Source organism: Moschus berezovskii, chromosome 7 (genome assembly GCF_049115385.1).
Source record: "Moschus berezovskii isolate FMDL1 chromosome 7, NW_MosBer_1.0, whole genome shotgun sequence".
NCBI lineage: Eukaryota > Metazoa > Chordata > Mammalia > Artiodactyla > Moschidae > Moschus > Moschus berezovskii.
The window spans coordinates 51,458,521-51,472,567 of NC_142466.1; the positions used below are offsets into that span (position 1 = coordinate 51,458,521).

At 41.7% G+C, this 14,047-nt stretch overlaps 1 protein-coding gene across 1 annotated transcript in view; it reads left to right on the top strand.

Annotated features, from left to right (window-relative positions):
- Positions 1-422: 422 nt before the first annotated feature.
- The window catches only part of PGM5 (phosphoglucomutase 5), a 212,325-nt gene continuing 198,700 nt past the window's right edge, over positions 423-14,047 (top strand). The window contains exon 1 of the mRNA XM_055428348.2: positions 423-1,235. Within this exon, the coding sequence (XP_055284323.1) occupies positions 975-1,235 (261 nt within the window). The 5' untranslated portion in view covers positions 423-974. The remainder of the gene's footprint in view (positions 1,236-14,047) is intronic.

Genomic DNA, 14,047 nt, shown 5'->3' on the forward strand with positions numbered 1-14,047 from the left:
ACAGCCTGTTGCTAAGCAGGAGTGGGGCTAGGGAGGTGAGAGGGTGAGAATAAGGAAACAGGCATCTGTGCGTCAGTGTTGCTGCTGTTGCAACCACCACAACAAACAAGCAAAAAATTTTTTTCCTTCCTGAGAAGTGTGCTGCCTTCAGACAGCCTGGGGAAAAGTGTGGATAGCTGGGTGGGTCCTGCTGGATTAAAGGGCCTGACAGTATGTGATTCCCTGCAACAAATGGTAGTGGTGGAGGGTGTGTGTACACACACAGACACATTCGAAGCGCCCAGCCTCCAATTTCAGCGCTGGCAGAAGATAACAATTCACAGCTCGCCTTTCCAGGGTTATTTTTGGCTGGGGCTGTTCTCTGATGGCAAAAGGTTTCAGCCCCCTCCCAACTCCACCCCTGCCCTTGTTCAAAAGAGAAACTGGTGCTTGTGAACCGCTCATTCCCTGGAAGGCCGGGAGGCAGGACTGCCAGGTGGAGGGGAGAGGGGCTGCGGATGCAGGAGAGACCCCTCCGATCCTGCTCAAACTCTCCCTACCCCGCTGCGATTTTCTAAAGGAGGGTGTGCAGGACGGACTCGATCACCCGGGGAAGGCTCAGTTTAGGCGTGCCAGGAGGCGTCCTAGAGTCAGTGAGGGTAGTTGGCACTGGGAAGGGACTTTTGGGACACCCCGAAAGTGAGTCCAGAAGAAAGAAGAAGCTTCGGGCACATCGAGCTCTCTGGCCAGAGAGGAAGTTGGGCGGGAGCAAACTTTCTTGGAAGGTAGAGGCCAAACTCTGCCGGGGCAGCGAGGGGCCGCGCGCAGAGGGAGGAGCGGTCTGCGCGGCGGGAGGGCGCCGGGCGCGGACCGGCCGCGGAGGGGGCCGCGGCGCGAGGCGGAGCTCGGGCGCGCCGCCAGGCTGGTGGGGGCCCCTTCGGGCTGCAGATTCCCTCCGGCTCCGGGAGCCGCGGCAGGACCGGCCAGAAGGCGCCATGGAGGGGAGCCCCATCCCGGTGCTGACGGTGCCCACGGCACCCTACGAGGACCAGCGGCCGGCCGGAGGCGGGGGGCTGCGGCGGCCCACCGGGCTCTTTGAGGGCCAGCGCAACTACCTGCCCAACTTCATCCAGAGCGTGCTGTCGTCCATCGACCTGCGCGACCGCCAGGGCTGCACCATGGTGGTGGGCAGCGACGGCAGGTACTTCAGCAGAACGGCCACGGAAATCGTGGTGCAGATGGCTGCGGCCAATGGGGTGAGTGACCCGCTGTCCGTGGAGTCCGCCACCCGCTTCCTCCAGCCAGCCCCTCACCCAGCCCCGACCCCCATCCTGCTCCTCCGCTCGGCTGCTCTCCCAGGCCCTCTACCCTTGCCCCCACCACTGTCTCCCCCTCAGCGTCCCCAGCGCATCGGAGACTCCTGGGCTACGTTGTGTTAGCCACTCCGAAAGGCCTTAGGAGTTCCAAGCCTTTCTTTGAGCCCCGCCGGGCATCCCAATGAATGCCACATCGCCCTCACCTCTCCTTGGACTCTTACCATGTTCTGCACCTGCTTGCTGTTCTTTTCAACTTTCTCTTTCTAGACCCTTTAAAAATATTTGCTCTGACCACTTTCACTACCCTCCAGTTACCAATATAGTTCTACCCCCACAACTCGTGTATTCCGTTTGCAATCTTCCACTCTAAATCTTGGCTTTGCCAAATTTAACAGTAGTGTTGGCTCAGAACACACACACACACACACACACACACACACACACACACACACACACAGTGTTTATCTCTGACATATTTGGCAAGCGTGAAGGTTTTTAATATCATTGGTTTGTGGAGTTATTTCATAATTGATTTGACTAGGAAAGGGATGGGGGTGGGGGTCAATTTGAAACTATACAGACTGGGATCTCAGTTCCCTGGAGGAAAATCTAAATGGTTGGAAATGAAATTTGCCATGCTTTTCTTAAAGCTATTCCCAATTTCTCTCCTAGATGCCCTTTGACAGTTGACAACATTTCAGGCCCCTTCTCCCATGCAGTTTTCATTCTGTCCCTTTTCCCACGACCTATGTAGTCTCCTTTTGCTATCTGAATTCTCAGAGCTTGAGTTTTTTTCCTTCTCCCCTCTTTCTTCCTGTCCTACAATTTGATGCACCTTTTGGCATATCCTCATACCCTGATTTCCTCCTTTTCCAAAGCCAGCAGCATCTCAAGGGGGATACCTAACTTCAAGGGTCCCTGAGTTCTGTGGAAACATTGTCTAAATGAGGAATTTCAGCCTTTTTAATACAATTAGATCCACACACATAGAACTTTCTTTAAGGGAAACCTCTGCAGAGGTTTAAGTGAATGAGTATAAATGAATATGAACATTTTAAAAAGTGAAACTAAACAATTACCTGGCATTTGAATTTCTTCCCCTCTCCTTTCCAACTCGTTTTTGATTTTGTCATGTCTTGCTTAAAAAAAAAAAAACAGCTTTAAGGTTGTTCATTCTTTACATTTATCTACTATGATTCCCACTTCTCAGTGTTTCCAGAATAGGGAAAGAGGATTTCCTTTTTTAATAACCAAAAAACAGTTGGGAAAAACAAGGTCTAATTTGGGTGGAAGTGGGGGTGTGGGGACTGGGAGCCCATTGGGTTGTGCAGTTGTGATCTCTAACCCCAGCCGATGCTGCTGCTGAAGATACAAGACTTGTATTTCTTTCTGGCTCCTCACTTGGGATTGATGAAAGTTGGCTTGAATCAGACAGTTGGAGAGAGGCTGACAAATAGTCTTTTACTCTTGTCTGACAAAGCTGTTCCCATGGAATGATGGAGAATAATGAGCCTTGGAAGAGCTGTGGCAGCTTTCATACTCCTTCCTGGGCCAGTTTTTCTAAGGAGAGAAACATAACCTGTCCATTATTTATTATGGGTCTGGATATTTTTGAAGCTATGGTTGGTGATTTGCATGGGCAAATTGTTATTTTGCTGTATTATTTATTGGCACACTTTGCCCTAAGGACTCTTCAGCCTCTTACTTCAGTGGGTCTTCTCTGATAAACACACATTAAGAGTGGAGTTTATTTTAGGAGATAGCATATGTTAATATATGCCTAAAATAGAGTCAAATTTAATCTAGTAGTTATGAAGGAAAGAATGACAAACTAAAGTTCACATAGAAGCTCCATCTCTTAAATAATCTGAAAGTATTACTTCTAGGATGGGTGGGCATGGGGGAAAGGGATGGTTGACTTTATCAAGATTTCAAACAACCAATTTTTTCCTATCTTTTCCTCATTTTGTTCACCTTCTTTGGAGCTTTTACTAAAGCAAAATGAAGAATCAGAAGCCTGACTTCAGAAGAAAGGCTGTTTAATGGGACCACTGTAAGCAAAGTTGGTCTTGCATGATTGCAAATTGATGGGGATACACTTACCTCCTGACTTGACCTGCTGACTATACTCAGTAATAGAGAACTTAGATTCCAAGTCCTTTGGCCATTTTTGATTTCCCATTGGATATTCATAAACTACCTAGAAAAATAATAGAATGTAGAATTTATTCTCTTTGAACCGACTTGAATCTGACCAGGTGGGGTGCATTCTCTCTCTCTGGAAAATCTTGATTTCAACAGAAAAAGTTAATTTTACAAAGCACATTTTCTATAAAAAATGATAGTTGCTCTTTGATTATATAGTTGCTGGATGAAAACAGAAGTTTTCAGAATTTCTAAAATGATAAAATACACTTCTTGTTGTTCAGCTGCTAAGTCATGTCTGGCTCTTTGCAACCCCATGAACTGCAGCATGCCAGGCTCCCCTGTCCCTCACTGTCTCCCGGAATTTGCTTAAATTCATGTTCATTGAGTCAGTGATGCTATCCAGCCATCTCATCCTCTGCCTCTCCCTTCTCCTTTGCCTTCAATCTTCTGAAGGTAAAACTACACTGTTAACGTTTTAATATCTCATAGAGTTTGAAATCGGAGAAGCCAATGGCACCCCACTCCAGTACTCTTTTGCCTGGAAAATCCCATGGATGGAGGAGCCTGGTAGGCTGCAGTCCATGGGGTTGCGAAGAGTCGGACATGACTGAGCGACTTCACTTTCACTTTTCACTTTCCTGCATTGGAGAAGGAAATGGCAATCCACTCCAGTGTTCTTGCCTGGAGAATCCCAGGGACGGGGGAGCCTGGTGGGCTGCTGTCTGTGGGGTCACACAGAATCGGACACAACTGAAGCGACTTAGCAGCAGCAGCAGCAGCAGAGTTTGAAATAGATTGAACAAATACTTGTACAATTTGAGATTTAAAGAATTTTTGTAATAAAGCTATGAAACTTACAAGCTTTCAGCAAAGTGGAGAGAATAGATTACAACATCCATATACCCCTGCCCTGGATTGTTCACATTTTTCTATATTTGATTCATCTTTTTGAAGGGTAAAGTATATTTTAAAAAAGGAAATTTTACCCATAAGTTCTTCAGTGTGAATCTTTAAAAAAGAAGAACATTTTACTTGATAGTTACAGTATCGTTAGGGCTTCCGTTGTGGCTCACCTGGTAAAGAATCCGACTGCAATGCAGGAGACCTGGGTTCTATCCCTGGGTTGGGAAGATCCCCTGGAGGGAAAGGCTACCCACTCCAGTATTCTGGCCTGGAGAATTCCATGGACTGTATGGTCCATGGGATTGCAAAGAGTCAGACATGACTGAGCGACTTTCACTTCACTACAAAATCATTAACATCCCAAACAAAATTTTAAAAATATTTCTTTTTATTAGTTATGACCCAGTCTACCTTCAGATTTCCTCAGTTATTCTGAAGTGTCTCTTATACCTGATTTGTTCAAACTTGTTTCTTATAATCAAGGAACACACATTACATTTGTCTTAGGTCTCTTTTAACCTAGAAAGTACCTTCCTCTTTATTTTCATTTTGTTAATGAAATTGACTTGAGGAGACTAGGTTGGTTGTCTTTCTAGAAAACGTCTCCTCCACCTCCTTTTTGGAATTTTCTGATTACTTCTTTATGGTGTCATTTGCCTTTTCATTCTGTTTCCTCTGTGTATATGTGTGTGTGAGCACTGGAAATCAGTCTAGAGGCTTAATTAGATTCAGGTTTAATATTTTTCTTTTTGCAAGATTATTTCATGGCAATGGTGTGTATTCAGTTGCATAATCCAAGGAAACATAATCTCTGGTTGTTTCATCATTCGTGATTCTGAGATGATTGTAGAGATATGGTGGTATGGTCCATTATTTTCCCCTTTGGGACTAGCAGTAGCCTATGGGGTTAACTTCATACCATGTGAATATTCAGTTCCTTATCAACTTTTACCCGATTGTTTTAGCATTCGTTAATGTTACTGACTTGAACTGATTTATTTCATTAGAGATTTCAAAATGATGAGTTTCAAATTCTTGAATTCCATCTATATGTTTTAGCTGACATTTTTCTATGAATTGGGTGTTTTTCTCACTAGTAGGCTCTTTTATTATCCTGTAATATAGTTCCTTATAGAAAGACAGTATATGTGTTTATTTCCCTCTCTTTTTATAATTACCAATTTTCAGAGTAAGTGTTCGTAGAAATAGCTGCCTCCATTGGTATGAATTTTGGTTTTTTGTTTTTTTTAATATAATGGGGCTTCCCTGGTGTCTTAGTGGTAAAGTATGTTCCTTCCAATGTAGAAAACGCTGGTTAGATCCCTGGGTCAGGAAGATCCTCTGAAGAAGGAAATAGCAACCCATTCCAGTATTCTTATTTGGGAAATTCCATGGACAGAAGAGCCTGGTGGGCTACAGTCCATGGGGTTGCAATAGAGTCAGATACGACTTAGCAACTAAGCAATAACAAATAGATTCTTGGATTTGTATATAATTAATTTGAATAGGTTAATGAAAAATGTAAAGAAACTACCTTTTTAAAGTAGTTTTTATGGGGCTATGTGAATGTATCTGAAAAATCTCCAGAAGTATTTAAATCCCCCTTTAAAGATTATCCGGGGCGAATTCATGTCAATGTATGGCAAAACCAACCAATATAATATTGTAAAATAATTTGCCTCCAAAAAAATAAATTAATTAATTAAAAAAATAAAGATTATGTCCTGCTATGTAGAGCAAAAAACAAACTAGAAAACTAAGTACATGAAGTAAATAGTGTTATTTAAATGAAGTGTGATTAAACTTAGTTCGTAACAAGTTTATTTTTATCCTATTTCTATTTCCAACTGTTTTAGATACTCCTCAGGGGTTTAAATCCTCTATATATCAACTTATTCTAATGTCTTAAAGAGTTGAAAAGCTAAATGCATCATAATATTAGGCTATAAGAATGCCTTTGCCCTTCCCTGCGTAGATCCATCAATGGCTAAGACCACCTGTCTATCTTTCTCCTCTTTGTTACATTCTTCTTTTTTAGTCTTAAACTATCTTTAATATTGAACAGATGACAGCACTGTGCCTGCCTTAAGATGTTTCTAACTTCTTCTAAAGTCTTCTTTAAGATGATATTGTATATCAGCACTGTTTAATAGAACTTACTGTGAGAATGGGCATGTTCTGTAATCTGCAGTCTTAGCCGACTAGGACACTTCACTGTTGAATACTTGAAATGTAGCTGATGCTGCTAAAGAACCAAATTTTGCACTTAATTTAATTAATTAAGATTTCAACTTAAGATTTCCACAAGCTACCATACTAGACAGCACAGTTCTGTAACTTAGCATTTTAAATGTATGTGTGTGTTTCATGGAGCCAGATTGTTACAGCAACTATCCGTTAAATAAAATAAAAGTAGGTCACCAAGTCCTGTGCTGTGCTGTTCTTAGTCGCTCAGTCATGTCTGACTCTTTGCGACCCCATGGATTATAGCCTATCAGGCTCCTCTGTCCATGGGGAGTCTCCAGGCAGGAATACTGGAGTGGGTTGCCATGCCCTCCTCCAGGGGATCTTCCCAACCCAGGAATAGAACCGGGGTCTCCTGCATGGCAAGCGGATTCTTTACCAGCTGAGCTACCAGGGAAGCCCCACCAAATACTACAGATACAGAACTGGCAAACCCAAACCTGATTTCTTCATATGATAACCACACTCTCTTTTGACTTTAGCCCAGGAGGCATGAGGTATGGTAGAGAAAGCACTGAATCAGCAGCTGGAAGTCTTGCCTCATTTTCTAGCTCTGCCAAACAAGTTGCAGTCCAAAGCTTTAGCCTCTTGACATACCTAGGAACCACTTGTTTCTCATCTATAAATTGTGTATGACTGCATTTCTGAATCATCCTGGGAATCAAATGAAGCACTGCTTATGAAAACATTTTGTAACATCCACAAAACTAAGAAATGCAGGGGATTATTATTATGGTCAACTGAATACATCTCACATAATAATTTGACTCTGTGTATGAACTGAAACAATGTAGAGCTCTGTTATAAGATTTAGCCAAGAGAAAATCCATTTTTTGGCTAGTCATGCACTGTACTGGCCACATGATGATCAGCATTAATAATAGTATTATTGGCCTGCAGTGCAGCTTACAGAATTCAAGAGCTTCTCAATGTCTTGTGAAATCTTTTAGAGGTAGAAAATAAAGTGAAATATGAGAAACGCTGGGTCAGCAAGGGACTTGGGTGTGTGCTCTGGATAGATGCTGTCACAGATTGTATTTGATTCCATTAGATCATGAAGAGGTGTTTGCTGCAAAGAATGAAAATATATGAATCTTGGCCAATTATAAGAACTATCTGAGGAACAAATTTTGGTTTGGTGCCAAAGACAAGGAACATTCATTTGGAAGAGAAGCAGATTGGGATGTGGTGGTGGGTGGCAAGTAGGGAGGAAAAAAGCAAGAAGCAAGAGAGGGAAACACGTGCTTCAACACGAAGGCTTCTTTCCTGAAATGGATCTGGAAATCTGGGGGTGGCCGGCTTTAGGTCCTGTCTTTAGAAGGAAAAAGAACTGGACAGTGATTGCTGTGTATTTTCTACTTGTGTCAACTCCAGAATAGGTGAATGGAATGGTCTACTATGGCTCAGACATTAGGATGGACTGGTGTGTAGTACATTAGAAAAGCCTAAAGGACCCTCCATAACTTTATCTTGCTTACTTTCCCATATCTTCCTCCCAGAATTGTGGAAATAGGAAATCTATTATATAAGCAATAGCAAGTTTTAGGGAGCCCTTGGTTCCACCCATCTCCCTGTTTGGGTCAGTTCATTCTTTATTCTTGTAGTCTCAAGTCCTCATTTACTTTTTTATGAGGAAGTAAAAGGAGTAGGAGAGGTTTTGAGAACAGCTGGGCCCTCCCAGTTGCTGGGGTGGGTTATTTTAAGCTTTGTTTAATGTGTCCAGAGACCCAGATGGCATTTTTAACTAAGCTGCTTCATTAAATCTTGTGATAAAACATAATGATGTTTGTTGAAAAGACAGATACATATCAGCAGCATTATGTTTGAAACTTGCCCTAAAAATTTTCTGTAAAACATCTGTTCACTTTGCGAACTCTGGAAGTTTGTTAGTTTCTGTACAGCCTTGAGGAATAGAAGTTGGAACCTATTTTGGGGGAGTCTAAGCAGAGGTATTGGCTTTAGCAACCTTAACCTTCATCTTTTGGGCCTTGGCCACTCTTCTGTTAGACAACAGAGACATGAGCAAACACTGTAATAAGGTTTGAATATGATTATTTGAGAATACTAGGCAGCAAAAAAAAAAAAAAGCAGACAACAAAAAAGATCTATATTGCCCAGGGATTTTTAAATTGAAGGTAGAAAGCTCAGACTGCAATGTCCTTTGCTAGTGTGCAGCCTTGACAGCTAATTGCAAATACTCAAGATTTGGCCAGTATGCCTTTACTGTTTATATTTGCATAGCCAAAGGGAAAGTTTTGGGTTCTTTCATCTGACTTGACTCACATTAGTTATGAATAAGAGGATATCTATGATATACACAAGACTTGTTAAAGTCCACATTTTCTGAGTCTTTAAATATCTTTCATCTCCTACATTGTTAGTGACATCAAATTTTGGAGTAATGCCTGTATTTTTTAGGAATTTTCAGTCCCCAAAGACATTTTTTTCTTGGCGTAAGGTCACAATTTTCTTTCCTTTTCCAAGTTTCTACTAATAGGTATTTTGTACAAATAGAACAATTATTGCCTTTCTGTTGTTTCCCTCTAGTGAGAATCTGGTTTGCTAACTAGGGATATCTGGCTTTGTATTTAAGACATTTACAATGAAAAAGAGAAAGGAATTTGAAATCATAGGACCAGAGTTTATCCTGCTTGACAAAAGACCCCACAGAATATTGGGAGGAGAGTTTTACAGCAAATGGCTAGTATCATAATATATGAAATGCTTTCTGAAATTAATAAAAAATTCAAACAATTTATAAGAAATATTATCAACAACTACAAATGTATGAAAAGATGATCATTGTCATTAGTAACCAAAGAAATACAAATAAAAACAATCCGTTAATTTGAAAAAACAGAAAATACTCAGAGCTGGTATAGATGCTGGAAAATTGTCATGTTTGTTCATTCTTGGTGGAAGTTGAATTGATACAACTTTTTCCTCAGGTGGTTGGGCAGTATGTATCTAAATTAATAGAATACTTGTCCAATTATCTAGGAATCCCTTAATTTAAGAATCCATCCTGTAAATTTTCTAATACAAATGTGGAAACATTTCTGTACAAGAATATTCACTGCAGCCTTTTGCTAAAGAAAACTTGAAAACAGTTTATTTGTTTAGCAGCAGAGAGCAGGTACATAATTTATGACACAACCATACCAGGAATGCATTAGTATCCATAAAGGAAGTGGGTCTATATGTGACATGAGAAAGATGTGGATTATAGTTTGTTAGAGTGAAATAAAGCAATTAGTAGAAGATCATGTGTAGAATGATCCTACTTATGTGTATATAATTAGGTATATAAAGTAGGGTTGGAGGAACATACTGCCAACAGTTAATAGTGAATATATCTAGGGCATGAGGGTGTGTGTGGTGGGGGCAGAGGAATCCTTTCCCTTTCTACTTCATATATGTCTCTTTATTAAGTAATTACACACATATGTATGCATTGCTTTCATAGTTAAACATATCCCTAAAAAGCAGTGAAGAAAGGAGATGCTCTGAATTTGAATTAAGGTACTACTATTTGCAACATGTATGACTGTGGGGAAGTCACCTAGGTTTCTGGGGTTTGTTTCCTCATTTATAAAACTAGGGAATGTCCTAATACGTCCTCCCACATCTTCCAGGGTTTTGGGAGGATTGAATGAGGTAATGGATTATTATCAATTATTTATTGATTCATATGACTCAATGAAAACGAGACTATTCCTCCAGTTAAAAGAAGGACAGGTGCATGTGTGCTTTTTATTCTGAGTAGCCTTACTGATAGAAGGTGCCTGTTGATCACAGTTCCACAGGCAAGCCTTCTGGCATTTCTGTGGATGCTTCTGGCATCCTCTCCCCTCTCTCACACACACACACGCGCGCGTGCACGCGTGCACACACACACACACACACACAAATACACATGCACATGCACCCTGTCACAGTACTTGAGGTGGCAGCAGCTGCTCTGGCATAGACTGTAACTCAACATGCAAGATGTTTTTTTTTTGAATGATCTGTGCATTATTTCCTGTTATGAATCAGCTGAGTCAATGCCATGCTTTTCAATCTAAAATCTTTCTGAGGCTTAGACTGTGCTAAGAGCAGACCCACCCCCTCTATACCTGCTCCACTGAGGCCAGGTCTTAATCTGTTCATTTTGTGAGGATTTTCAAGCCTAATGGACTGGACCATGTGAGAGATTACTGAGAGGATCAGACTGAGCAGAGGCTAAGAAACTCCATGCTCATCTGCTGAGTCGTCTGAAAACGCACAGCTGAAAGCTCTAGTGATGCTTTAAAGTATTTTGTCAGGATGTATGTCAGGGTGCCTGTTCCTGCAGTCCTGCTGAATGTTTGGTTAGGAGGCATAATCATTTTTTGGACAGGATCTCCCAAATGTAAAGTGGCAGATGCTAATGTGGAATATAATACAGAAGACCCAGCTTTGCTATCATAAATAACAGTAAATTGTTTAATCTTGCTGAGTTGTAAATCTATGATTGCCAGAGGTCTTTAGTTCACTGGAAAATAGTATAAGGGATGGAGTCATTTAGCAAATGGACAGTAATTACTTCCCAACCAGACAGATACTGGTCTGATGGAATTTATTTAAAGATCCACATATTTGTATTTTAATTGACTGTGACAACTATTCATAGCTGTAAAGAGAGACTAGAGCATAGCTATAAAGAGAGACTGAGGTTTTCCTGGAAAAAATATCACATATAGAGGAATATGTGTAGGATAATACACTATTTATAAAAATGCCAAAAGCACTGAATTTTGGGTGAGTAGCAATGGCAAGCCACTCCAGTACTCTTGCCTGGAAAATCCCATGGATGGAGGAGCCTGGTAGGTTGCAGTCCGTGGGGTCGCTAATGGTCGGACACGACTAAGTGATTTCACTTTCACACATTGGAGAAGGAAATGGCAACCCACTCCAGTGTTCTTGCCTGGAGAATCCCAGGGACAGGGGAGCCTGGTGGGCTTCCGTCTATGGGGTCACACAGAGTCGGACACGACTGAAGTGACTTAGCAGCAGCAGCAGCAACTATATATACAGGGACCAAGACCATCCCCATGGAAAAGAAATGCAAAAAAGCAAAGTGGCTGTCTGAGGAGGGCTTACAAATAGCTGTGAAAAGAAGAGAAGCCAAAAGCAAAGGAGAAAAGGAAAGATATAAGCATCTGAATGCAGAGTTCCAAAGAATAGCTAGAAGAGATAAGAAAGCCTTCCTCAGCGATCAATGCAAAGAAATAGAGGAAAACAACAGAATAGGAAAAACAAGAGATCTTTTCAAGAAAATTAGAGATATCAAGGGAACTTTTCATGCAAAGATGGGCTCGATAAAGGACAGAAATGGTATGGACCTAACAGAAGCAGAAGATATTAAGAAGAAGTGGCAAGAATACACAGAAGAACTGTACAAAAAAGATCTTCACGATGAAGATAATCACGATGGCGTGATCACTCACCTGGAGCCAGACATCTTGGAATGTGAAGTCAGGTGGGCCTTAGAGAGCATCACTAGGAACAAAGCTAGTGGAGGTGATGGAATTCCAATTGAGCTATTTCAAATCCTGAAAGATGATGCTGTGAAGGTGCTGCACTCAATATGCCAGCAAATTTGGAAAACTCATCAGTGGCCACAGGACTGGAAAAAAATCAGTCTTCATTCCAATCCTAAAGAAAGGCAATGCCAAAGAATGCTCAAACTACTGCACAATTGCACTCATCTCACATGCTAGTAAAGTCATGCTCAAAATTCTCCAAGCCAGGCTTCAGCAGTATGTGAACCGTGAACTTCCAGATGTTCAAGCAGGTTTTAGAAAAGGCAGAGGAACCAGAGATCAAATGGCCAACATCCGCTGGATCATGGAGAAAGCAAGAGAGTTCCAGAAAAGCATCTATTTCTGCTTCATTGACTATGCCAAAGCCTTTGACTGTGTGGATCTCAGTAAACTGGAAAATTCTGAAAGAGATGGGAATCCCAGACCACCTGACCTGCCTCTTGAAAAACCTGTATGCAGGTCAGGAATCAACAGTTAGAACTGGACATGGAACAACAGACTGGTTCCAAATAGGAAAAGGAGTGCGTCAAGGTTGTATATTGTCACCCTGCTTATTTAACTTATATGCAGAGTACATCATGAGGAACGCTGGGCTGGAAGAAGCACAAGCTGGAATCAAGATTGCCGGGAGAAATATCAATAACCTCAGATATGCAGATGACACCACCCTTATGGCAGAAAGTGAAGAGGAACTCAAAAGCCTCTTGATGAAAGTGAAAGAGGAGAGTGAAAAGTTTGGCTTGAAGCTCAACATTCAGAAAACGAAGATCATGGCATCTGGTCCCATCACTTCATGGGAAATAGATGGGGAAACAGTGGAAACAGTGTCAGACTTTATTTTTTGGGGCTCCAAAATCACTGCAGATGCTGATTGCAGCCAGGAAATTAAAAGATGCTTACTCCTTGGAAGGAAAGTTATGACCAACCTAGATAGCATGTTAAAAAGCAGAGACATTACTTTGTGAACCAAGGTCCGTCTAGTCAAGGCTATGGTTTTTCCCGTGGTCATGAATGGATGTGAGAGTTGGACTGTGAAGAAAGGTGATCGCCAAAGAATTGATGCTTTTGAACTGTGGTGCTGGAGAAGACTCTTGAGAGTCCGTTGGACTGCAAGGAGATCCAACCAGTCCTTTCTAAAGGAGATCAATCCTGGGTGTCCATTGGAAGGACTGATGCTAAAGCTGAAACTGCAATACTTTGGCCACCTCATGCGACGAGTTGACTCACTGGAAAAGACTCTGATGCTGGGAGGGATTGGGAATGGGAAGAGAAGGGGACAACGGAGAATGAGATGGCTGGATGGCATCACTGACTCGATGGACATGTGAACTCTGGGAGTTGGTGATGGACAGGGAGGCCTCGCATGCTGTGATTCATGGGGTCGCAAAGAGTCGGACACGACTGAGCGACTGAACTGAATTGAACTATATAAACAAATATTTATGTGTGTGTATACACACACACACACACACACACACATACACATATATATATATTTCTGTCTACCTGTAAAGGTTCCAAATGGAAAGTATTCTTAAGCATTTATATAGTTTATCAAGTAGCATATATGTGTGTATATGTGCCTGGGACATCCTATCCTCAAAGATACATCTTCCCTGGGTATATTCAAGGAGAGTGTAGAGCAGAGTCCCAGATGTCAGAAATATCTGAAGACAGCACAGAGTTGAAGGAAGTGACTAAATGTTCTCAAATGCCCTATGTTTCTGTGGTAATAAATAGAATTTGTGCTGGAGCTGGATGGACTGCTAGTAAGAAACATAAGTAATATAAGTCTTGCTATTTCAGCCAAGAACTAATCTTGCATGGACAGCTTTCTACTGTGAGCTTAGCAACATAGGTAGGTTAGCAGCCTGGCATGGGACATACCAG